Source organism: Ranitomeya variabilis, chromosome 8, assembly GCF_051348905.1.
Source record: "Ranitomeya variabilis isolate aRanVar5 chromosome 8, aRanVar5.hap1, whole genome shotgun sequence".
Lineage (NCBI taxonomy): Eukaryota > Metazoa > Chordata > Amphibia > Anura > Dendrobatidae > Ranitomeya > Ranitomeya variabilis.
In genome coordinates, this window is record NC_135239.1 from 66508722 (window position 1) to 66535825 (window position 27104).

Below are 27104 nucleotides of genomic sequence, written 5' to 3' on the forward strand. Positions count from 1 at the left end.
TACTGTCCACCCATAAGCCTACAAGCTCTAAAGTCTGTTTTCTTGTTGAACTATGTTCTTACTCTGTGTATCTCTGCCCTTTTGTGGGACATTCCGATCCTATTTGCTTTGATAGCAGCTGTCTCATGTTGGTTACTAAGGCTAAGTTTATCTTTGACTAATAGCCATAAGTTAATTTGATGTCTGTTAAATCCAGTGTTTTGTAACGCGTAACCTTACTGGTGTTAAGGTTCCGTCACACTCAGCGATGCTGCGGCGATATATACAAAGAGCCGACCTAAACTAGATCGCTGGAGCGTCGCTGTTTAGGTCGCTGTAGAGACATTAAACACAGCAACTCCAGAACGATGCAGGAGCGATCCAGTGACGTAACGGCGACTCACTTCTCATTTTCGCTGGTTGTTAGCTCCATGTCAAACAGCCGGAGTGTACCGACTGGCTAGAAGGAGACGCTGCGACGCCCTCTATGCTCGTTGCTGGCGTCGTTGCTTTTGATGTCAAACATGACGATACACGCCGACCTGGCGACTAAATAAAGTTCTGGACTTCTAGCTCCGACCAGCGATGGCACAGCGGGATCCAGATCGCTGCTGCGTGTCAAACACAACGAGATCGCTATCCAGGATGCTGCAACGTCACGGATTGTTGTCGTTCTCTTTGCAAAGTTGCTGAGTGTGACGGTACCTTTAAACAGTTTGTCCACAACTCCAACAACCCTTTCTTAACCAGTTCAAGACTCGGCCAAAGGTCCCCGTTACTGACTAGGTACTTTTTTGAAGAGCTTTAAAGAGCTACAAAACGTTTTCTTATTCAGTTAATATTTGCATCTTTTTTCATGTTACATGGTGCTTCATTTTTACGTCACTGTGGTAGTTTATTTTTTTTTATAATCATGATGATAGCATTCGAGATTGGCAGACAAATAATGAAAATATTTTTTTTTTCCCAATTTTTTTTATGACCACACAGGAACACTAAGGTACATTTTAAGAATGTGTTTGTTAGGGGTCGAGTTCCCGCCTCTGCACAGGGGGAATCTCGGGCCATCTCTGCTGCGGTCTTCTCCTGCCGCAGTGGAGCCTGCTCAGCGGAGACTTCGGTTCCAGCGTCTCGCTCAGTCTGACTCTGTGCAAAGGGTTACTGCTGCTTTTCCAGCTTCTGCCATTGAAGCCAGTGCTGGGCAGCGGCGAGCAGACGCTTTTGGGTCTAAGTCCTGCTTTTCCCCTTCTGAGCATGCCCAGGGCAAGATCTCTCATTGGAGATCGAGGGTAACATGCTTAGATACTGCAGCAAATCCCATTGGTTCTCCAGGAAGGTCCTGAAGGTGCTCAGGCTCTGTGGCAGCCTCTCATTGGTCCTCCTAGGAAGGTCCTGTACTTGCTGCAGCTATAAAAGGTTCACATGGCCGCACAGCCATGCGCTAGTATCAAATCTAAGTTATGTGCTTTGCGCCAGTGTGGTTACGTTTGTATGTGTTCAGGGACCCGGCTGAAATAAGCCCCTAGAATACCAGCACCTCCGGTGAGGAGATTGTGTGTATGGATTCAGGGCCCCGGCTGAAATAAGCCCCTAGAATACCGGCTCCTCCGATGAGGAGATTGTATGATTGCGTAACCACAAACTGCTATCTGCTCAGCAGTCGCCGTGTACTCCTGTGAGGCTAACAGGACACAGTGCTTTCTTTTGGCGACTCTGTGAAGTAACAGAGTTCGCTTCTACCGCCATATAGGGCCGCCATTTGCCAGCAGCAGGTTTTTCTCCTGCACGGTGGACCCTGGGCTGCGAATGCACCAAATAACATCTCTCTATTTACTCAGTGCGTTCCGCCAGCCCTAACAGTGTTCCTCCTTCTGTATTAAATATTTTTATATATTGGTATTGGACACTTTTGTTTTTACCAGGCTAGGGGTAGTAACAGCAGCTTGGATTGACAGTGGCATTTTTTAATGTATGTATTTTTTACCTGTTTCTTTATTTAATTATTTTTCATTTATTTTATACACCGCGTCCTCCATAAGGCCATAAAAACTTTTTGGGGGGCATTTAAATATTGAAATCTTATTTCCCTCCTAACTGTCCCTCCGGGCTGCATAACAGAGCAGTCTGGTTCTCCAAACCAAGCAGCTCCTGCTCTCTCACTACACACAGTGATTATATGATTGCTCTGTATGGAGGTGGAAGGGCTGTCAGCGTTTCCTACTACTGCATACACAGCGCTATTTTAGCTTTGCGTATACAGTGATGGACAACGCACAGACAGTAATAAACCATCTGTGCCTTCTCTATGATGATGATTGTGTGTATCTGCGCTCCTGTACAGTGATGTTTTAGAGCGCCACTGTAGCACACGAGTGGAACAACCTCAATGGTTAAAGTCTAAGAGCGGTCCGGAAGCATTTAGGTTCTATAATTGTCAGTGTAAAATATAAATAACAGATTCTCACTTTCCGCATCGGCACCATTTCATCAAAGTTGGCACTGGGTATTACAATACTCATGTGATATTGTGCCACATGAGCGCAGCTGCCAATCAATGGCCAATAAGGGCTGTTTCGCTAAAATTTCCCTCAACCGAAACGAGTGTAAAAACTGCAGCCCATTAGCGGCCGTTGATTGTCCCTCACAAATACTGGAATGGAACCAGTGCGCGAGTTAAGTATCAGTTATTTTTATTTTACACCAGGGAATGCAGTATTTAAAGGAAATCTGTCTCCAGGTTCTTATCAGCTAATCTAAGAAAGCATGAAGAATGTAGGAAAAGGGGAAAGTGGTTTAATTCAATGCAGCATCGGGCAAGAAAAATCTTATTTATAGGGATAAAGACTAGCTTTCAGTCCGAAATGCGTAAGCTTCATATGAGCATATACTATTTTTAATGGAGAAAGCTCTACAATAAACATATTGACTCTGTATGTCCTTGGAGCATTTTTGTGAATAAAATATTCACTGTTCGTGGAGCTGGATTTCTCTTCATTTTTTTTAACCTATTTTCCCAAATGTTAGAAGCTATTAGGAGTATTCAAGGCGAGCCGTTGTAAATTAGGGGCGCTATTGTGTTACCTTACATTGTCAAACCTCTGCGGTCAGATAGGGGCAGACCGGGGTCAAAGTATAGCTTTTTCCAGTCTGACAGGTATCTACCCCCTTGGTTTGTATGCTATCTGTGTGCATGTGCTTGTGCAGTCATAAAAGCTTCTTGTTGAAGTTTTGATAAAATCAATGTTTTATTAGCAGAAGATTATCACTAAAGGGCCATTTGTTTTCCATATTCATGAGCTCTGTATAACCCCACCCCACCACTGATTGTCAGCTCTCTGTATACACTGTGCATTGTCATAAAGCTGTCAATCAGTGGTGTGGACGGGGTTAAATAGCACTGATTATTCAGAGAACTGGTAGACCTGCAAAAGATAAAACTGTATATCCTAAAAACTGCAGCAAGCAGCTTAGTAAGTGATACCTCACTGGAATCAGGGTCTTTTCCCTTACATCATGCTGTTTTCAAGTTTGATTTCAGCATAGCTCCACTTGTGTAAGTGTATAAACTGTCCATTCAGTAAAAACTGTGTTTTGTTTCTTTATTTTCAGCACACTATGGCTAAGACAGTGGCTATAATTGGTGCAGGTTGCAGTGGACTTACAGCCATCAAATGCTGTTTGGAAGAAGGCCTGGACCCCACATGCTTTGAGAAAAGTGATGATATCGGAGGGCTATGGAGGTACACAGTAAGTAGATTTTTGGGCTGATAAATAAACTCCTGTAAAGATTAAACAAAATCTAAACGTTCAACTACATTCAAGATTTCAGCAAGATTTATCATTGTAAAGGCAACACAAAACGTTATCAATTTCAGCAGACGAACCTTAAATGAGCAACTGATCTGGCACAATCCCTTGCTGACGAAACTTCTGCATGCTCTAGAAATTAAACTAGTTTTTAAGCATATTATAGAACAAAGCAAATGGTTAAATACAGGTCCTTCTCAAAAAATTAGCATATAGTGTTAAATTTCATTATTTACCATAATGTAATGATTACAATTAAACTTTCATATACTATAGATTCATTATCCACCAACTGAAATTTGTCAGGTCTTTTATTGTTTTCAACAATATACGAAGAAAAGAACGTGGCACTCACCCGATTGTTGCTGTGAATTAATGTCTTTTATTCAACATATGTAGACATAAACACGATGTGGAGAGGCGGCTGGTGAGAATAGCGGTGCGAGAGGAGGATGAAGGACGACGGCCGTTTCGCGCTTGTGCGCTTCAACGGGTCCAGGACCCGTTGAAGCGCACAAGCGCGAAACGGCCGTCGTCCTTCATCCTCCTCTCGCACCGCTATTCTCACCAGCCGCCTCTCCACATCGTGTTTATGTCTACATATGTTGAATAAAAGACATTAATTCACAGCAACAATCGGGTGAGTGCCACGTTCTTTTCTTCGTATATTGTTGGATTTGGATTATTACTGCTGTGAGCACCTCCCTAAACTGCTGACTATTGCATGCCGCAAGGGATCTTGAAATAATCCTCTACTTGGACTATATTATGATCACTTAATATTGGTCTGGTGCCATTCTATCTCTACCATTGGTCTTTTATTGTTTTAATACTGATGATTTTGGCATACAACTCCTGATAACCCAAAAAACCTGTCTCAATAAATTAGCATATCAAGAAAATGTTCTCTAAACGACCTATTACCCTAATCTTCTGAATCAACTAATTAACTCTAAACACATGCAAAAGATACCTGAGGCTTTTAAAAACTCCCTGCCTGGTTCATTACTCAAAACCCCCATCATGGGTAAGACTAGCGACCTGACAGATGTCAAGAAGGCCATCATTGACACCCTCAAGCAAGAGGGTAAGACCCAGAAAGAAATTTCTCAACAAATAGGCTGTTCCCAGAGTGCTGTATCAAGGCACCTCAATGGTAAGTCTGTTGGAAGGAAACAATGTGGCAGAAAACGCTGTACAACGAGAAGAGGTGACCGGACCCTGAGGAAGATTGTGGAGAAGGACCGATTCCAGACCTTGGGGAACCTGAGGAAGCAGTGGACTGAGTCTGGTGTGGAAACATCCAGAGCCACCGTGCACAGGCGTGTGCAGGAAATGGGCTACAGGTGCCGCATTCCCCAGGTAAAGCCACTTTTGAACCATAAACAGCGGCAGAAGCGCCTGACCTGGGCTACAGAGAAGCAGCACTGGACTGTTGCTAAGTGGTCCCAAGTTCTTTTTTCTGATGAAAGCAAATTTTGCATGTCATTCGGAAATCAAGGTGCCAGAGTCTGGAGGAAGACTGGGGAGAAGGAAATGCCAAAATGCCTGAAGTCCAGTGTCAAGTACCCACAGTCAGTGATGGTGTGGGGTGCCATGTCAGCTGCTGGTGTTGGTCCACGGTGTTTCATCAAGGGCAGGGTCAATGCAGCTAGCTATCAGGAGATTTTGGAGCACTTCATGCTTCCATCGGCTGAAATGCTTTATGGAGATGAAGATTTCATTTTTCAGCACGACCTGGCACCTGCTCACAGTGCCAAAACCACTGGTAAATGGTTTACTGACCATGGTATTACTGTGCTCAATTGGCCTGCCAACTCTCCTGACCTGAACCCCATAGAGAATCTGTGGGATATTGTGAAGAGAAAGTTGAGAGACGCAAGACCCAACACTCTGGATGAGCTTAAGGCCGCTATTGAAGCATCCTAGGCCTCCATAACATCTCAGCAGTGTCACAGGCTGATTGCCTCCATGCCACGCCGCATTGAAGCAGTCATTTCTGCCAAAGGATTCCCGACCAAGTATTGAGTGCATAAGTGAACATTATTATTTGATTGTTTTTTTGTTTGTTATTAAAAAACACTTTTATTTGATTGGACGGGTGAAATATGCTAATTTATTGAGACAGGTTTTTTGGGTTATCAGGAGTTGTATGCCAAAATCATCAGTATTAAAACAATAAAAGACCTGACAAATTTCAGTTGGTGGATAATGAATCTATAATATATGAAAGTTTAATTGTAATCATTACATTATGGTAAATAATGAAATTTAACACTATATGCTAATTTTTTGAGAAGGACCTGTATAGAAAATGACTGACGCACAGTATGTTGGTTGGCATATACCGTGTTGGGCAAGGTTTTGCTGTTTCACAAATACTTTGACTTTTGGGGGGCGTTGGGTAGGGAATAAATATAAGGGATGCATAGGTTAGTTTGGTAACTGGACCCTAAACTCTGAGGACGCTCAACACGTCACATGAGGTGTTTTGCACTCTAAATGATGTGTGATAGTTGGTGCCCATTTACAGATTTTGCATTAGAGCTGACGTCTTATGTTGAGGAGGCACCAGGCTAGAACTGACAGCATGAAAGGAAAACAAAAATCACTTTTCTGTTAAATATAAATCTGCAAGGAATCATCTTTTATTTTCTACAACTGAAGTCCTAGTGTCATGAAAGTTGTGGTAGGTGATGGTGGCCATAAGCTATTTGAAATGCATAAAATCAATTTTAGGTTATTTGTTGGCATTGCTTAACAATGACTTGGACAATTACTCTTAATGAAAGAAGTTATAATTTTACTACAGACCACACATCATATTGAGATATGTGGCAAATTGAATTTGGGGGGAAAAATTTGTCAAACCTGGCAAATTTGAATTTGACAGAATTTGCCCATCTCTACAGCCCACAAGGCCCAGGCTGTCTCTGCCTTCTGGACTTGGATTATATATCACAATGGGCAGTGGACAGTAACTAGCTAAGGTAACTCCTAATTACCAGGACTTTTCAATGTTTTTTCATACGTAAATGAACAGAATTGCGATTTGCAGATTGCCTATTTAGCTCAATAACTGAATAAATGAAATCCAGTTGTCTGACAGTACAATGACCACTTAAAATCGATGGCAGAAGTGCAGCGCCCCAGAGTCCTGGTCGTTGCAGTACTGTGGCTCCGCCACTAAGGGGAGCTATGGTACGTCTGATGGCACTGAAGGAGTTCATCTGATCAGGTATCACAGACACCAATACATTTCACCGCCGGGCCTCCAGGGGGAGCTAAGGGTACTATTCATTAGGCCACTCCTCACACACTGGTAAAACTGGGGGTCAGGCAGGAAGTTAGACAGAAAGCTGACTGGGTTGGAACCAGGCAACACCTTGTGGCAGAAGGTGTTGCGGGAGAAGATTCGGTAGGGTCTCTGTCAGGAGTGGGATCCTGACAGAGACTTGGCAACTAGAGAGAAAGCAACGGGACCGTGCCTGCTCAGCATAGCGGCGGTGCCCAAGAAGGGATTGGAAGCGAGATAGATTGTGCTGAGTGAGAAACGAGATCAAAGCGACAAGGAGAATACCAGTAGGGGTCGTGCTGTAAGATCGAGGCAACATTCTACTGAGGCGCACAACCGGCGGCCGGAACGCCGAGGGAGTATTACAATATTCAGCTTCAAGCAATACTCTAAACAGCGGCAGGACAGTCAGTCTAAGGCGGGCTGTCTCACTTAAATCACCTATGCAGTCTTGGGGGGCAACTTGTGGAGAGGGGCGACTCTAGGGTCCCGGAAGAGCTCCGAGCCTACCCGTCAAACGGGTGCCGTTCTAACCGCTACATCAGGGAGGAACGGAGAATTAGCAGAACATCATCTAATTGAGTTGTGAGGGAACTTAAGAAACGGACACAACAGTTGTGGGGACTTTCCGTAAGCACAGCAGGGAAGGACCGCAACACATAGCGCTAGAAGGAAGGCACAGATTTCCACCTGCTAAGAGAACTCTGGAGGTGCCATTGGACCGGCCGGACTTGCGCAGCCTGGCTATCTGGACTCCGGACTGAGGACCCAGAGATCTTCAGTAAAGAGGTAAAGGGACTGCAACCTGGTGTCCTCGTTATTTACTGCACCACACCACTACAGCGTCACCATCACCACCATCATCCCTCATATCTTTCACTGTACGCCCCTCAGCAGGGTCACGGACCGGGCCTAGCCACCGTGACAACCCCAGAGCAGAGACTCAGAGGCCTGGTACCGGGTACCCCTCGGCCCTGCGGCAGTGGGGGCGCTACAACCTGGCGTCACGAACAGGATCTACTTAAGCCTGAAGAGTCAGGTCATGTGTGCCTTGGAACTGTGATTTGTTGTGCTTGGACTGTACTTTATTGCAAGGACTGTGCTGCGCCATTTACCGCCAAAATCCGCCGCCATTACAGCGCTGAGGAGAGCGCAGGAGAAGAAGAGGGGCGTGGAGTGGGCGTAGACAAGCTGGAGAGCGCGAAAGACAATGGCCGCCCAGTCTAAATATCTCGGCCCCTTGAGGACGTGTCCGTCAGCAGCCGAGATCCGCCTCCTGATCCTCAATGGTGGGCAGAGACAGAGAAAACGAAACCGCCCACGAAGGAGAGAGCGGGAAAAGGACCAGGAAGAAGTAGTCAGCGACATGGAGGACGCCATGGCGAGCCGCCCGGAGCCGGAGCGTGGGGTCGGAGCTGAGGACACCCCCAGCTACCCGGAGAGGCACCGCAGCCAGACCTCCACAGTTGACACTGACTTCCTGCAGACCGGAGCGGACGCGCTGATCCACCAACCCCGGCGGACGCCGCTGAGCACTGAGGCCGGGTGGAAGAAGATCTTCATCGAGAGCCTTGCCGGATGCCTGTCGGCAGCCTCGTCTGGTCCGGAGCAAGAAAGAAGTTCCAGCACTCCAAAGCCAGAAAGCAATGCCCTGCCAAAAAGCGAGATGCTGCGAACGGAGATGACAACGCCGCAGCGCAAGGCTCTGCAACCAGCGCTACAGACCCCAGTGGAGACGGAGCAGATCGGCACCGGAGGAACCGCATCTGAAGCAGGTATGAAGGATGACCCTGCCCTGACGACCGACACCACTCCAGTGACTGCTAGTGCCACAGCTGCTGACTCCATTCCAGTGACTGATCTTGCAGCAGCCGCTACCTCTGCTGCAGCAAATGCCCATACTCAAGCTGCGCAGATCTCCATCGCTGCGCATGACTTGACTGTACATGAAAGACGGATTAACGGCAGTTGTCCAGCACTGGGTATAACCCTGGACCTCACTTTTCCCAGGCCAGGAAGGGTTAAGTGCCAGGTGCAGCCCTGGAAGCCGTCCAACTAAACCTCGGAAACCTGAAACTGTACATAGTTAACTGTTTGTTCCTGCTTTTTGCTGCTAAAACCCGTCCTGGGTTAACTCTTAAAGGGATCCCTTTGTTGACCCGGGATCCCTATTGTTTTGTTTGCTTTTTCCAAGTTTTGCACAAGTTTCCAGAACTGCCGCAATCATGAACAGTGCATGATACAAACTGCTTGTAAATAGTTTGCACCTTCTTAAAGGGGCTTCTTACTGGTTTTACTTAAAGAAGGACTCTTTGTGAAGATACCACACTGGAACCTTTGCTGAGTACGGACTGGTAGCTTGAGAAGATATGCTACCTCATAGAGACTTGGTCCCCTCTTAAAGGGGATGTTCACTTGTTGCACTTAAAGAATGGTATTGCTTTAAAACTGAGAGATAGCAATAATGACTTGACAGAAAGAAAGTTATGATAATGTTTGTATGAGAAAGTTATGTGAATTTAACGAGTTAAATTGTGAAAAATGTTTGATAATGTTGATAGAAAGATGGGGACAGAGAGAGTGAACCCGTACGGGGTTAGTTCGTAAGTCCTCTTAGGAGCCTTGAAGAAGGGGCTCATTGATCCTAAACTGAAAGAAATGTTATGTTCTATACTATGTATAGTAGTTGAAAAGACAGAAGGCTCGGGCTGAAAGGAGCGGTCCTGTAAGAAAGGCGAGGCAGTAGGTCTGGTGCCGTTAGGACAGGCGGTCCTGCAGATTTAAAGAAGGAGAATGTAAAAGTTAAATTGCCTTATAATGTGATTATGAGAAGGTCTTTAGCGGATTCAGAGTGTACGTCCTTAAAGGCAATGTTAAATTATTGTTCAAGAATTTGTACTAAGTAGAATACCCGGTTGGGTAAGAAAAGTTACTTATAGCATGTTGCTATGATATTTAACCATGTTTGTAACGTTCAAGTGTCCTCACCTCCCATAAAGGGAAGCTCTGTTTAAATATACTTATTGTTATTGCACTCAACAAAATTGTATGTCTTTTTGCTAACCTGTATTGTTGTTTTCTTCCCAGTCCCGGAGTACTGGATTTAACCGGGGGGGAGTGCAGCGCCCCAGAGTCCTGGTCGTTGCAGTACTGTGGCTCCGCCACTAAGGGGAGCTATGGTACGTCTGATGGCACTGAAGGAGTTCATCTGATCAGGTATCACAGACACCAATACATTTCACCGCCGGGCCTCCAGGGGGAGCTAAGGGTTCTATTCATTAGGCCACTCCTCACACACTGGTAAAACTGGGGGTCAGGCAGGAAGTTAGACAGAAAGCTGACTGGGTTGGAACCAGGCAACACCTTGTGGCAGAAGGTGTTGCGGGAGAAGATTCGGTAGTGTCTCTGTCAGGAGTGGGATCCTGACAGAGACTTGGCAACTAGAGAGAAAGCAACGGGACCGTGCCTGCTCAGTATAGCGGCGGTGCCCAAGAAGGGATTGGAAGCGAGATAGATTGTGCTGAGTGAGAAACGAGATCAAAGCGACAAGGAGAATACCAGTAGGGGTCGTGCTGTAAGATCGAGGCAACATTCTACTGAGGCGCACAACCGGCGGCCGGAACGCCGAGGGAGTATTACAATATTCAGCTTCAAGCAATACTCTAAACAGCGGCAGGACAGTCAGTCTAAGGCGGGCTGTCTCACTTAAATCACCTATGCAGTCTTGGGGGGCAACTTGTGGAGAGGGGCGACTCTAGGGTCCCGGAAGAGCTCCGAGCCTACCCGTCAAACGGGTGCCGTTCTAACCGCTACATCAGGGAGGAACGGAGAATTAGCAGAACATCATCTAATTGAGTTGTGAGGGAACTTAAGAAACGGACACAACAGTTGTGGGGACTTTCCGTAAGCACAGCAGGGAAGGACCGCAACACATAGCGCTAGAAGGAAGGCACAGATTTCCACCTGCTAAGAGAACTCTGGAGGTGCCATTGGACCGGCCGGACTTGCGCAGCCTGGCTATCTGGACTCCGGACTGAGGACCCAGAGATCTTCAGTAAAGAGGTAAAGGGACTGCAACCTGGTGTCCTCGTTATTTACTGCACCGCACCACTACAGCGTCACCATCATCACCTTCATCCCTCATATCTTTCACTGTACGCCCCTCAGCAGGGTCACGGACCAGGCCTAGCCACCGTGACAACCCCAGAGCAGAGACTCAGAGGCCTGGTACCGGGTACCCCTCGGCCCTGCGGCAGTGGGGGCGCTACAGAAGCACTTAGCTAAGCGCTGTGCCATTTTTACTATAGACTTTGGTAGAGGACCAAGAGATTGGAAAATCACTGATCATATACTCATGCCTTATCCTCTTCTTTAAATATGTTATAATGGTTGTGGTCAGTGACCTCATTAAACTTATCATAGACACTAGGGAAAATGATGGGATATTTCTAACACTATTACAGGTATTATTAATTGTGGCTGATCAGGAATATTTTCATGCATTTCTGATTCATATCAGTCAGAACTGATTTAGCTATTAGTAAAAATTTACTGAACCAATCGCAATGAAGCTATGGCCGCCAGTCTCTATATTTGTATGATTGTATATAAAATAAATTCTTGCCATTTTGTATAAGAAAGACTCATTACAATTTAGAGTCTAATTACTTGCAGGAAATGGTGGAGGACAGAAGAGCAAGTATATATAGCAGTGTGGTAACCAACAGTTCCAAAGAGATGATGTGTTACACAGACTTCCCAATGCCAGACGATTTCCCAGCATATCTGCATCATTCAAGAATCCTGGAGTACCTAAGAATTTATGCTGAACACTTTGAACTCCTGAAGTATATCCAGTTTAAGGTGAGGCTTTTGTGAATTTTCTCATTGATGGAAATAATATTCAAGGCTTGACTGAAAATACAAAAGACATAAAAATGTAATAAAAAAAGTCTGAGACATTATAATTGATGTATTGTATTATTAGTCAATATATAAACCACCTTAGTTAGCATTTTCTATGAAGTACAGTGTAAGGCTTGGGAGTTTAAAGGGAATCTGTCACCCCCTGGGACATATATAACCTATTAATATGGGCATACAGTGGATAGAAAAGTTAAAATAGACATACCTGTATGCCTAATATCTGCGGTTGTGTTGTTGAAAAATCGTACCACCCCCTCCCAATAGCGTCACAGTGTCCTGGTCGCTCCGGAATCCCGTGCCTGCGCCCTGCAATAGAGCAATTATACGTATCTACTATTATTATCATTATTTATTTATATAGCACCATTAATTCCATCGTGTTGTACATGAGACGGGGTTACATCAAAATACAAATATCACTTACAGTAAACAAAACTAACAATGACAGACTGATACAGAGGGGAGAGGACCCTGCCCTTGCGGGCTTACATTCTACAGGATTAAGGAGACAGTAGGTCGGGGGTTGCAGTAGCTCCAATGGTGTTGATGTGGTCGTGTGGTCATTGCAGGTTGTAAGCTTCTTTGAAGAGATGGGTTTTCAGGTTCCGTTTAAAGGATTCAAGTGTGGTGGATAACCGGACGTGTTGGGGTACAGAATTCCAGATGATGGGGGATATTCGGGAGAAGTCTTGGAGGCGATTGGGTGAGGAGTGAATAAGCGTGGAGGAGAGAAGGAGGTCTTGGGAGAACTGGAGATTACGCAAGGGAAGATACTGAGAGATTAGTTTGGAAACATACGGAGGAGAATGGTTATGGATGGCTTTGTAGGTCAGTGTTAGTAATTTAAACTGGATACGCTGGGAAATCGGAGCCAGTGAAGGGATTTGCAAAGAGGAGAAGCTGGAGTGAAGCGAGGAGAAAGATTAATTAGTTGGGCAGCAGAGTTAAGGATGGACTGGAGGGGTGCAAGAGTGTTAGAGGGTAGGCCACAAAGAAGGATGTTGCAGTAGTCGAGGCGGGATATGATTAGGGCATGCACAATCATTTTGGTAGAGGATTGAGGAAAGGATGGATTCTGGAAATATTTTTGAGCTGGAGGCGACAGGAGGTGGCGAGATCTTGCATGTGCTGTTTAAAGGAGAGGGCAGAGTCAAAGGTTACTCCCAGACAGCGGATTACTAGGATGGGAGAAAGTGTGAATTTATTTATTGTGATAGATAGATCAGGTAGGGAAGGTATACGAGATGGAGGAAAGATAATTATTCGGTTTTGTCCACATTGAGTTTGAGGAAACGAGAGGAGAAGGAGGATATGGCTGATAGACACTCTGGGATTCTGGAGAGCAGAGAGGTGACATCTGGGCCAGAGAAGTAGATGTGAGTGTCATCGGCATATAGATGGTACTGGAAGCCATTGGACTTTATGAGTTCCGCCCATCTATGGTCACTGGCTTCAGCATTCTTCTGCACAGGCACCAGTGTGCGCAGCAATAAGGTTCTCTCCCCACATCCTTCCTCCCTATATAGTTAGAAACCATACAGTTTCTGATGCCCCGTCACCCGTGTAAGCATGGTGGGGGAAAGCACCTTATTGCCGCCCACAATGGAGGTCACTGCAACGGAAGAAGCAGTGACTCGCTGGCACCTGCGCATAAGATCACTGAGGCCAATGCCCATAAAAGGGTAGAATAGGTACGTATAATTGCCCTATTGCAGGGCATAGGCGAGGGATTCTAGTGCCACCATTGCATGTCATAGTGCACTGGTACGCAAATGAAGAGAAGAGGCAGAGATTTTACAGGCACTGCACGCCCCGGAGCCTTGAAGAAATCGTTAGGACCAAGAAATAATAGAGGATTTCTCAACAAGACCGCAGATATGAGTCATACAGGTAGGACTAGTTTAACATTTCTATCACCTGTATGCCCATATTAATAGGTTCTATAAGTCCCAGGGGGTGACAGATTCCCTTTAAAACCCCATCAAAAAAATATACTCTTGTGGTCCATGCAAATATTAGCTGGTCACTTTTGGGCCTTCTGGACACTGTCATTTTCTTTAAAAAAAAATGATTGCAGCATTTGCAGGATAATAACTTTTTACTTTCCTGTTGTCTTAACTATATGAGGTCTGCTTTTTACTTTTAATGAAACCGTTTAAGGTCTACATATCATATGTTGATTTATGCTTATTCTTTTTGGGGGGAAGGGAGTCAAAAGTGACAAAATCAAATCTACTAGTTTATGTTCTTTCTACGAAATCGACCATTTAGTATTAATAACATTATCATTTCAGTACAGTATACAGATCATTTACATTGGTACCAAATATGAACATGCACAGTATGCATCACCACTTTTCAAAAGTTAAAATGTTTCAGTGCTTTTTTTCATGACACACATTGTGATTTAATATGCAGGAAGTGCAAAAATAGGTATACAGCGTAAATAATAGTTGAATATAATCATGTTATCAACATAGTGGATGGTGGTCTTGAATATACCTAATCTTTGATAACTCCCCAAAAGTCCATTATACTAAAGTCTGGTACCTATTGTGGCCAGTCAACCAGGCCTGGCCTACATATTCACTTATAGCAATAAAAAAATAATATGAATAGACACAGTGGCCGCGATTCATCAAAGTGTTTATACATGAATTCTGATGTACCGCACTTTGAAAAGTTATGACATTTTGTAGTCAGTGTCATCTTGGTAGCATGTGTATCAGGACTGAAGAGAGGATTCTCCTGTTACCTCTAGCCTATACCCTACATATTGTACCTCATCTTCATCCCTTCATCTTTCCTGACATCTTACCTCATGTAAATAAAACCTGTTAAAGTTCATCATTGCATCGTCCTTTTCGGATGTACCACATGCAGCTGTTAAAGCATAGGAGGAAAAGGTTAGCGAGTAACATTATGTGCCATATCTTGCACAGAGATCTGTGCTCACATCCCTCAGACACATCTCACATATGTGCACCAGGGCCAGAATACCATGCAGTGTGCATAATTCTTCTAGCAGTACCAAATACCACACATGCAGCACAACATAACTTCCCAGCAGCATTAAGCAAATAACACAGTTTCCATGTGTAATTTATTTTCAGTATAACTACAGCTGTTCTGTGAAGGCCTCATAGGTTTGTTAGAGAACAGCATAATGAAAACCAAGGAACACCAGACAGGTCATGGAAACATCCGTGGAGAAGAGTAATGAATGGTTTGATTATAAAAAAAAAATAGTCAAAGCTCTGAACATCTCATGGAGCACTGTTCAAGCCATCATCCAAAAATGGAAGGAGTATGGCACAACTTCAAACCTATTAAGACATGGCTGTTCATCCAAAATGTCATCCCAAGCAAAGAGAACACTAATTAGAGAAACAACCAAGGGGCACATGGTTACTCTAGCGGTGCTGTAGAGATCCACAGCTAAGGTGGTAGAATCTGTCCACAGGCAACTATCATATACTCCACAAACATGTACTTTACGGTAGAGTGGCAAAAAGAAAACCATTTTTTAAAGCAAACCATAAGAAGTCCCATTTGCAGTTTGCAAAAAGTCATGTAGGGTACACAGCTAGCATGTGGAAGAAGATTTTCTGGTCAGGTGAGACCAAAGAAGAACTGAAAACATCATACTGCCATCAAACATGGTGGTGGCAGCATCATGCTGTGAGAATGCTTTTCCTCAGGAGAGAAAGGGAAGCTGGTCAGAGTTGATGAGAAGATGGATGGAACTAAATAAAGGGAAATTCTGAAGTAAAACATGTTAAAGGCTGCAAAAAAATGAAACTGGGGTGTAGGTTCACCTTCCAGCAGAACAACAACCCTAAACATTCTGCCAGAGCTACAATGGATGGTTTAGAACAAAGCATATTCATGGGTATGAATGCCCTAGTCAAAGTCCAGACCTAGATCCCATTGAGAATCTGTGACAAGACTTGAAAATTGTATTTTCACAGATGCCTCCATCCAATCAGTGAGCAAAGAAGAATGGGCAAAAATGTCAGCCTTTAGATATGCAAAGCTGATAGACACATTCCCCCCAAAACACTTGAAGCAGTAATTGCAGTGAAAGGTAGTCCTACAAAGCATTGACTTAAGGTACCTTCACACGAAACGACTTTGTAACGATATCGCTAGCGATCCGTGACGTTGCAGCGTCCTGGCTAGCGATATCGTTTAGTTTGACACGCAGCAGCGATCAGGATCCTGCTGTGATGTCGCTGGTCGCTGAATAAAGTCCAGAACTTTATTTGGTCGTCCGATCGCCGTGTATCGTTGTGTTTGAAAGCAAAAGCAACGATACCAGCGATGTTTTACACTGGTAACCAGGGTAAACATCGGGTTACCAAGCGCAGGGCCGCGCTTAGTAACCCAATGTTTACCCTGGTTACCAGCGTAAAAGTAAAAAAAACAAACAGTACATACTCACCTGCGCGTCCCCCAGCGTCTGCTTCCTGACACTGACTGAGCGCCGGCCCTAAAGTGAAAGTGAAAGCACAGCGGTGATGTCACCGCTGTGCTGTTAGGGCCGGAGCTCAGTCAGTGTCAGGAAGCAGACGCTGGGGGACGCGCAGGTGAGTATGTACTGTTTGTTTTTTTTACTTTTACGCTGGTAACCAGGGTAAACATCGGGTTACTAAGCGCGGCCCTGCGCTTAGCAACCCGATGTTTACCCTGGTTACCCGGGGACCTCGGCATCGTTGGTCGCTGGAGAGCGGTCTGTGTGACAGCTCCCCAGCGATCAAACAGCGACGCTGCAGCGATCGGCATCGTTGTCGCTATCGCTGCAGCGTCGCTTCGTGTGAAGGTACCTTAAGGAGAGCTGAATGCAAAATGCGTGATACAATTTTTAGATTTATGTTTTTTAAATAATTAGAAAAACATGTATAATCATTTCCTTTACGCTTCACAAATACTTGTTACTTTGTGTTCATATATCACATACAATTCCAAAAGGGAAAAGGAAAAGTTCATACGGTATGAATACTTTTTCAAGCACTGTATATACATTAAAAGAGTCTTAATTGCAATTGTGTTAATGCTAGAGCTGTTTACGCTCTGAAAAGAAAAGAGAATGCCACTGAACAGGTAAATATAATGCATATTAAATCTGTTTCTTCCTTCCTTTATGTTTCAATCAAGCCAAATTCAACATGGCAATGTCTCCTATTATACTGATGATGACTGTAAAATTTGTTGCCAAGATGTCTTTAATTTTACCAACAAATTGTCATACCCCTCATCAGACCTCTAAATCATTCAGATCCCAGAACAGACCTCAAAATTAATTCATACCCCAAACCAAACCACTCAGTACAGTCACTAGACACAAGAGCAGAATCAGACCAAAACATGGCACTCTTTCTTAGACATCTTACTTCCCATGCCTTGTCTCATGCAGGCTGCTTTCCATGACATTACCATATGCCTTCTCTCTCTAATAGTCTGTACCTTATATTTGTCTGAATATCACATTTGGATTCTACAAAAGTGAATAATGTTGCAATTTCTGTTTACTCCAAGACTGAAGTTTGCTTGGTGACAAAGAGCCCGAGTTTTTCCAAGACTGGTCAATGGGAGGTCATGACGGAGAAGAATGGTGTAAAGAAGAAGGAGTGTTTTGATGCTGTTTTGGTCTGCAATGGCCATCATGTAGATCCATATTTACCTTTGGAGTCATTCCCTGGTAAATTACTAGGACACATTAATGAGACTGCTTACATTCTCTAATAGGAGTGAATGAGGACTCCTGTCAAATATGTGAGAGTTGTAATCAGTCTGTTTCTGTAGAGACGTTTAGACTGCACATTTTGGTGGTGCGTAAATTCTCCTATTTAATCATATGTATCAAAATTCTAGTATGAAGGTGACTGCTATTTCAAATAGTAAATTGCTTTACTTAGCTGTCAGCTTCAACAAGGCTGGTTATCAAGAATAGAGGGGTCTCCACAGCGAGGGATCCCCATGCTGTCGGAACTAGACAGCGGCATTTAACATGTTAACACTTGTGGGTTAATCGCGATTCCACCTGTAGCTCTTAGGGGCACATGACAGCTGATCTGATCAGCTGTCATGGGGCTGAAAAAGGTGTGGGAGGGGAGGCAAGGTTTTTGATGTTCCGGTTACGTTTGTTGAACAAGTTGTCGAACATCAAAAGGTTTGCTCACAAACTACAGCAACGTTTCAGTGAAAATATAGTTTCAAAGGCCGACCAGGGACCATAGGAAGAGATGCTAATAGTGCTGCGTCACCTCCAGCCAACTTCTCCTCACTGTGCTACAAGTGATGGACAGGTCTCTACTGATGTACACACATGGGAGAGACCTGTAAGTCAACTAGAGTGGAGCAGGGAGAAAGAAGCTGGAGCAGCGCTGGTCAAATCAGGTCTCTCTTTATAGTGTTTGTGAGTTACTTAGGCAATGTATTGTCTGAAACGTCTCAGTCTGTTTCAGAGAGTTTCATAATTAAACTTAAAGGGGTTTTCCCACGAATAAAGTTAATTTTAAGTTGATTTTAACCAATAGATCTTGGAATAATAATAAATTCCACAATTGAATGTGTTTTAAAAAAAATCTTCCTGTGCTGAGATAATCTTATAAATGTGCCCCTGCTGTGTACTGTGTAATGGCTGTGTCTGACCGTACAGGAACATGGCCTGATCATACCACATCTCCTGGGCAGGAGAGGAAGCAAAAGAGTAAACATATAGCACAGCATGGGGTCACAGCGGATTCTCTTTGTGAGTTAGGCTGCCGTCACACTAGCAGTATTTGGTCAGTATTTTACATCAGTATTTGTAAGCCAAAACCAGGAGTGGGTGATAAATAACAGAAGTGGTGCATATGTTTCTATTATACTTTTCCTCTAATTGTTCCTCTCCTGGTTTTGGCTTTCAAATACTGATGTAAAATACTGACCAAATACTGCTAGTGTGATGGCAGCCTTACAGTATTGGTAATGCCTCCATTAATTTAAAATAATCTCTGGAGGCCAATTCTTTGGATCGCGGATATCAAGCTATCACTTTATTCAGCTTCCTATGTCCTACATGCCCATATTGACTGCTTAGGAGAGTTGATCATACTGACAAATTCCCTTTACTATAAAATGTTTTTGTTCTTTGCATTGATGTGAATTTCCTATACTGTTGTCAGGTGTTCATGATTTTAAAGGCCGTTACATCCATAGTCGTTTTTATAAGAAATATGAAGAGTATCGTGAGAAGACTGTATTGGTGGTAGGAATTGGAAATTCAGCTGGGGACATTGCTGTGGAAATTAGTGCCATAGCCAAGCAGGTAAAGTATTTGCTTTTCATATCTAGATCCTATTTTGTAGACCCAAGAAGCAAAAAATCAGAGAACTTAAATTGCTAGCTTTCTTCAATTAGGAAGACCAACACCCATTTTTGATCTGCAAAGCGCTGTAGAAGGAAGTGCAAGTGTCAAGTGTAATATACATACATGTAATCAGCATTGTTTAAAAGGGTTGTCAATGTTGACAATATTTTTTTAAAGGCTCAAAATGAGTAAAGAAAAGTAAAATCCGCCATATTCATTTCACTGAACCCCACTGCTCTAATCCAAATGCTACCTGGTCCAATCCCGATGTCTACTTCCACCAATGACATCCCTACACAGGTACATGCAGCCAATTACTGGTTAATCCATGTCACTGTCACAGTAAAAGATTAACTGAGCAGGAAACATTGACAATCAGGAAGTATAGAGCAAAAAGCAGGACCAGTGGGGGATCGGTAAGGTATGAATCATTACTTTTGTTTTATATGCCAATCTGGGCCATTTCTTTAAAAGGAAAGGTGTCAAGTGGACAACTGCTTTAAATAAAGAAGTTGACCATATTTGTTTTCAGATGAGTTTGGATCCCATGTGTCTTCCTTTGTCCATTGGCAGATGTAGAAAGTATAGGACCTATGGAAACATAGCATATGTTTCAAGTTGATAGTTTGATAAGAAAGGGGTGTTACTAATACAGTCCTTCCTTTATGACTTTCCCAAAAATCCCTCAAGGGGCTACCTAATACATGAGACTCATTAGTATATTCTATAATGTGCAGTCTGAGGCCAGAGTCAGATTAGCGTATAGTATCTGATGCAAGATGCCAATAATCTTCGGCTCCAGCTCTGCTGCTAGTGTGATCCGAGTGTCAGTGCTCTGTCCTCCGAGCCTCTCGCATGAGAGAATCTGAGCGCAGGAGAGAAGGAGACGGAGAAAGTAATTTTTCCATCTCCGACATTGCTGGCATCCGCAGGAATTGCACTGTACTCAGGTAACATCCGAGTGTGGTGCCGTATTTCACTCAGACCCATCGACTCCTATGAGTGCTAGTGATACAATTCTCACAGCCATTCGCGGCATGCTGCCATTGTTCTCTCCTGCTGAATTGGCATGATAAAATAATCGCAGCTGTGACCTGCCCCATAGTATAACACTGGGCTGAGTGCAATCTGATTTTTTTTATCGGATTGTACTCGCCGATTTATTCACTCGTGTAAGCGAGCCCTGACAGATAATAGGAAGAGCTATTTTTTTAGGTGTCTGAGCAAAGATCTATAAAATCTAATGGAGGGGTTCTGTGTAAAACCCTTGATTAAAGTGAAATACTTCTTGTTTAAACAAAATGGTGTAGAGTAGAGATGAGAAAATTCCTTAGGGACAAATTGATTTCTTCACAATTTACAAAAGATTTTTTTTAATCACATTTTTTTGTAATTAGTGCTATGCAAATTCAGCAAACCGGCAGCTTGACTGAAGAACAGTTTACTGAACTATAGAGGGCAGGGAAAAGGGTTAAAAAAACAATATTCACCTCACCACTAACCTGTCCAACCGATGCTGTAATCGCTCCATCTGTTTCTTTTCTCTATCTAGCATCTTCTTCCCTCTGGCAAGTGACGTCTACTTCATTAAATTTTATTGTGCAAGGAATTTCCAGTCCCGATTAGGCATCTGGTTTCACTACAGAAAATAATAAGGAAATATTAATTTTGTTGTCATGATCCAGGCCAGGGTTTACGTTCTGCCATCCCTTCTCCGGTCTGGTCATGGGGGGTTAACCTTTCCTGCCTCTCTTAGATCTTTGGGTGGCTATTTATTGGTGCTTTTGCTGGCAGCCTTTGTCAGCGATAGTTCTGGTCCTCGGCTTGAGCAGCTGACCCGTTATTCCCTAGTGATCCTTCTGCCTCTGACTTCCTGTATTGGTGTCTGACCTGTTCCCCATCAGTGATTTTGCGCTCATTTGGTGATTTCCCTATAGTGTATGACTGTGCTTCAACTGTGAACCCTGCCTCCTGTTTTCCGTTTTTGGTACTATGATCTCTGACCGGCTTGTGACTTCCTCCCTCATAATCTGACTCCACCTCCTGTCTCTCTTTATGGATACCACGTTCCTCTTCTGGCTTTGGCTCTCTGGCTTGCAGTCTGACTCCGCTTTCTGTCTACTGTCTCTGGCACTGCGCTCTCGGCTGTTAATCACCCGGTTAGTTTGACTTCTCTTTGACCATCTCGTGGTGGCACCCATTGCGGCATCTCTACTCCTTTGGAGGTGAGCTACGGTCATCCTCCGGTGGTTGCCAGTGGTACTGCACCCTTGGCAACACGACATTATCGCTGACCTTTCTAATTTTGGGGGATCCCTTCTTCTCCCCTTCACAGTGTGTTGTGGTATTGATCCGCTCCGTACTCCGTGGTGGACCAAGTGACCAACCTTACTCAGATGATGCAGGAATTATCTGTAGAGCACAGGGCTTTGGCTACTTCTCAGAAGCAGGTGCAGAGGGAGCTGGCTGAGACAGTTAAAATAGCCCAGGGGATTCTTTCTGTCAGTAAAGCTGGAGAGGTGACTGACATGTCTCTGCACTCTCCTGAGCCTTTGGTGAAACTTCCTGACTCTGGTGAGAAGGATAAGTTCCGCAAGTTCAGGAGGGGTTGCAAACTATTGTTTTCCCTTAGACCTTGATCTTAAGGGGATGAGAGTCAGCGGGTGGGGATAATTATATCTTTACTGAGGGAGGGTCCACAGTCTTGTGCGTTATCTTTACCCCAACCGCTTCTGAAAGAATGTCTGTGGATAATTTCTTTGAGGCTCTGGGCCTCATCTATGATGAACCAGACCGAGTCAGATTGGCAGTGTACACTATTATGGGTTTATCTCAAGGAAAGCTCTCTGCCAAATAGTACTGTTTGGAATTTCGGCGATGGTCCCCCGAGGTGTCCTGGAACGACTCGGAACTCAGGTGTTAGTTCTGGAGGGGACTGTGTGATCATTTAAAGGATGATCTGGCTCTTCATCCCCCACCCTGCTCTCTGGAAGAGGCCATGACTCCGGACATCCGCATTTTACTTCCAGTTAAGCCAGAATCCTCACAAGCTGCTGAGCCTATGGAAGTTAAGACCATCACCTTTAAGGAAAGGGAGAGGAGATGTTGACGGGAAGGCAAACTTTGTTTTTACTGCGGTACTCCAGGACATTGGCAGAAGGACTGACCCTCCTGTCCTCCCACTCCCAAGGTGTCGGGAAACGCCTAAGTCTGGGTAACTACAGAGGAAATTGCCCAGACTCACAGGTACCTTTTTCCTCATTCCTTAAAGTACTGTTAAAAGTGGAACTTGGTATTCAGAACTGCATCACTCCCACTTCGGCCTTTGTGGACTGTGGGTCATCCATGAACTTAATTGACTCTAAGTTGGTGGCCAGCTGTAAGTTAGGGACAGTTAGGTTGGGGACTCCCATTAAAATCGTGGCCATTGACTCTGCACCTCTTACAAAGGGTGGTGTTAATTTAATCTCTGAAGAGTTCACCCTCAAGGTGGGGGCCCTACACCAGGAGCTTATTTCATGTTTTGTCTTGGATAATCTCCCTGCTGGCCTGGTGTTAGGGTTTCCTTGGTTACAGCTTCATAACCCGGTTATTAACTGGGGGTCCCGAGTGTTATGACCCCAATGGCAGAGGGTCTCAAAAGTACATACCAAGTCTGCAAACACAAAAAACCAGCTCATAGGGCAGTGGTAACTGGGCTGACCATACATCTAATCCTAGCACCACAAATAGCAGCAGCCGGGGAACGTGCCTACGTTGGTTCTAGACGTCTCGCGCCAGCCGGAGAACTAACTAACCCTAGAAGGGAAAAGATAGACCTTTCTTGCCTCCAGAGAAAAGACCCCAAAAGTAGGATACAAGCCCCCAACAAATAATAACGGTGAGGTAAGGAGAAAAGACAAACGTAAGAATGAACTAGATATTTAGCAAAGAGAGGCCCACTGACTAATAGCAGAATATAGTAAGATGACTTATATGGTCAGCAAAAACCCTATCAAAATTTCCACGCTGGATATTCAAGAACCCCCGAACCGTCTAACGGCCCGGGGGGAGAACACCAGCCCCCTAGAGCTTCCAGCAAAATCAGGAATCACATTTAGTACAAGCTGGACAAAAAATAAGAGCAAAGCAAATAACCAAAAAACAAGGAAGCAGGACTTAGCTTAATTTTGCAAGATCCAAGACCAGCAGACAGGAGCAAACAGAAAGGAACTGATTACAACGATGCCAGGCACTGGACTAAGAAACCAGGAAGTTTATATAACAACACCCCTGGACTAATGACCCAGGTGGGTGCCAAACTGAGGAAAGACAATCCCAGAGTCATATCACTAGTGACCACAAGAGGGAGCCAAAAAAGTCTAATTCACAACAGTACCCCCCCTTTAAGGAGGGGTCACCGAACCCTCACCAAGACCACCAGGGCGATCAGGATGAGCAGCGTGAAAGGCACGAACTAAATCGGCCGCATGCACATCAGAGGCAACCACCCAGGAATTATCCTCCTGACCATAGCCCTTCCACTTGACCAGATACTGAAGCCTCCGCCTGGAGAGACGAGAATCCAAGATCTTCTCCACCACGTACTCCAACTCGCCCTCAACCAACACCGGAGCAGGAGGCTCAACAGAAGGAACCACAGGTACAACGTACCGCCGCAACAAAGACCTATGGAACACGTTGTGAATGGCAAACGACACCGGAAGATCCAAGCGAAAGGACACAGGATTAAGGATTTCCAATATCTTGTAAGGACCGATGAAACGAGGCTTAAATTTAGGAGAGGAGACCTTCATAGGAACAAATCGAGAAGACAGCCATACCAAATCCCCAACACGAAGTCGGGGACCCACGCCGCGGTGGCGGTTGGCAAAACGCTGAGCCTTCTCCTGTGACAACTTCAAGTTGTCCACCACATGATTCCAGATCCGCTGCAACCTATCCACCACGGAATCTACCCCAGGACAGTCAGAAGGCTCCACATGTCCCGAGGAAAAACGAGGATGGAAACCAGAGTTGCAAAAAAATGGCGAAACCAAAGTAGCGGAACTAGCCCGATTATTAAGGGCAAACTCAGCCAACGGCAAGAAGGTCACCCAATCATCCTGATCTGCAGAAACAAAACACCTCAAATAAGCCTCCAGAGTCTGATTAGTTCGCTCCGTTTGTCCATTAGTCTGAGGATGAAAGGCAGACGAAAACGACAAATCAATGCCCATCCTAGCACAAAAGGATCGCCAGAACCTGGAAACAAACTGGGATCCTCTGTCAGACACAATATTCTCAGGAATGCCGTGTAAACGAACCACATTCTGAAAGAACACAGGAACCAGATCGGAAGAGGAAGGCAGCTTAGGCAAAGATACCAAATGGACCATCTTGGAAAAGCGATCACATACCACCCAGATGACAGACATGCCCTGAGACACCGGAAGATCTGAAATGAAATCCATGGAAATGTGTGTCCAAGGCCTCTTCGGGACAGGCAAGGGCAAGAGCAACCCGCTGGCACGAGAACAGCAAGGCTTAGCTCGAGCACAAGTCCCACAGGACTGCACAAATGACCGCACATCCCGTGACAAGGAAGGCCACCAAAAGGACCTAGCCACCAGATCTCTGGTGCCAAAAATTCCCGGATGCCCTGCCAACACCGAGGAATGAACCTCGGAAATGACTCTGCTGGTCCACTTATCAGGAACAAACAGTCTGTCAGGTGGACAAGAGTCAGGTCTACCAGCCTGAAATCTCTGCAACACACGTCGCAAATCCGGAGAAATGGCTGACAGGATAACTCCCTCTTTGAGAATACCAACTGGTTCTGCGACTCCAGGAGAGTCAGGCACAAAGCTCCTTGAAAGAGCATCAGCCTTCACATTCTTTGAACCTGGTAAATACGAGACCACAAAGTCAAAACGGGAGAAAAACAATGACCAGCGGGCCTGTCTAGGATTCAGGCGTTTAGCAGACTCGAGATACATCAGATTTTTGTGATCAGTCAAGACCACCACACGATGCTTAGCACCCTCGAGCCAATGACGCCACTCCTCAAATGCCCACTTCATGGCTAACAACTCCCGATTGCCAACATCATAATTCCGCTCAGCAGGCGAAAACTTCCTAGAGAAAAAAGCACATGGTCTCATTACAGAGCAACCAGGGCCTCTCTGCGACAAAACGGCCCCTGCCCCAATCTCAGAAGCATCCACTTCAACCTGAAAGGGAAGTGAGACATCAGGCTGGCACAAAACAGGCGCCGAAGTAAACCGGCGCTTCAACTCTTGAAAGGCTTCCACGGCTGCAGGAGCCCAGTTAGCAACATCAGAACCTTTCTTGGTCATATCCGTCAAAGGTTTAACAACGCTAGAAAAATTAGCGATAAAATGACGGTAGAAGTTAGCAAAACCCAAGAACTTCTGAAGACTCTTAACTGACGTGGGTTGAGTCCAATCATGAATAGCTCGGACCTTGACTGGGTCCATCTCCACAGCAGAAGGGGAAAAAATAAACCCCAAAAAGAGAACCTTCTGTACTCCAAAGAGACACTTTGAGCCCTTAACAAACAAAGCATTCTCACGCAAAACCTGAAACACCATCCTGACCTGCTCTACATGCGAGTCCCAATCATCAGAAAAAAACAGAATATCATCCAGATAAACAATCATAAATTTATCCAGATACTTCCGGAAAATATCATGCATAAAGGACTGAAACACTGAAGGAGCATTAGAGAGCCCGAAAGGCATCACCAAGTACTCAAAATGACCTTCGGGCGTATTAAATGCAGTTTTCCATTCATCTCCTTGCTTAATGCGCACAAGGTTGTACGCACCACGAAGATCTATCTTGGTGAACCACTTGGCACCTTTAATCCGGGCAAACAAGTCCGACAACAGAGGCAAAGGATACTGAAATTTAACAGTGATTTTATTCAGAAGCCGATAGTCAATACAAGGTCTCAAAGATCCGTCCTTCTTGGCCACAAAAAAGAATCCCGCACCAAGAGGGGAAGAGGATGGACGGATAAGCCCCTTCTCCAGAGATTCCTTGATATACGAACGCATTTCGGTATGCTCAGGTACAGACAGATTAAATAATCTTCCCTTAGGAAATTTACTACCTGGAATCAAATCTATAGCGCAGTCACAGTCCCTATGAGGAGGAAGAGCACTGGACCTGGACTCGCTGAATACATCCTGGTAATCAGACAAATACTCAGGAACTTCCGAAGGAGTAGAGGAAGCAATAGACACCGGCGGGGAATCACCATGAATTCCCTGACAGCCCCAACTTGACACAGACATTGCCTTCCAATCCAAGACTGGATTATGGGTCTGTAACCATGGCAGACCCAAAATGACCAAATCATGCATTTTATGCAGAACAAGAAAACAAATCACCTCCCGATGTTCAGGAGTCATGCACATGGTTACCTGTGTCCAAAACTGCGGTTTATTTTCCGCCAATGGCGTAGCATCAATACCTCTAAGAGGGATAGGATTTACCAACGGCTCAAGAACAAAACCACAGCGCTTGGCAAACGACAGATCCATAAGACTCAGGGCAGCACCTGAATCCACAAACGCCATAACAGGGTAGGAGGACAATGAGCAAATTAAAATCACAGACAAAATAAATTTAGGTTGCAAATTACCAATGGCGACAGGACTAACAACGCTAGTTATGCGTTTAGAGGATGCTGATATAACATGTGTAGAATCACCACAGTAAAAACACAACCCATTC

General features: G+C 44.7%; 1 protein-coding gene across 2 annotated transcripts in view; it reads left to right on the forward strand.

Moving 5' to 3' along the window:
- The window catches only part of LOC143788308 (dimethylaniline monooxygenase [N-oxide-forming] 2-like), a 94055-nt gene that overhangs the window by 29693 nt on the left and 37258 nt on the right, over window positions 1-27104 (forward strand). Inside the window, exons 2-5 of one of the 2 annotated variants that reach the window (XM_077277869.1) lie at window positions 3589-3726; window positions 11756-11944; window positions 17546-17708; window positions 19177-19319. In XM_077277869.1, coding sequence (XP_077133984.1) covers window positions 3595-3726; window positions 11756-11944; window positions 17546-17708; window positions 19177-19319 — 627 coding nt within the window. In that variant the 5' untranslated portion in view covers window positions 3589-3594. The remainder of the gene's footprint in view (window positions 1-3588; window positions 3727-11755; window positions 11945-17545; window positions 17709-19176; window positions 19320-27104) is intronic. The other variant, XM_077277871.1, reaches the window with a different exon arrangement.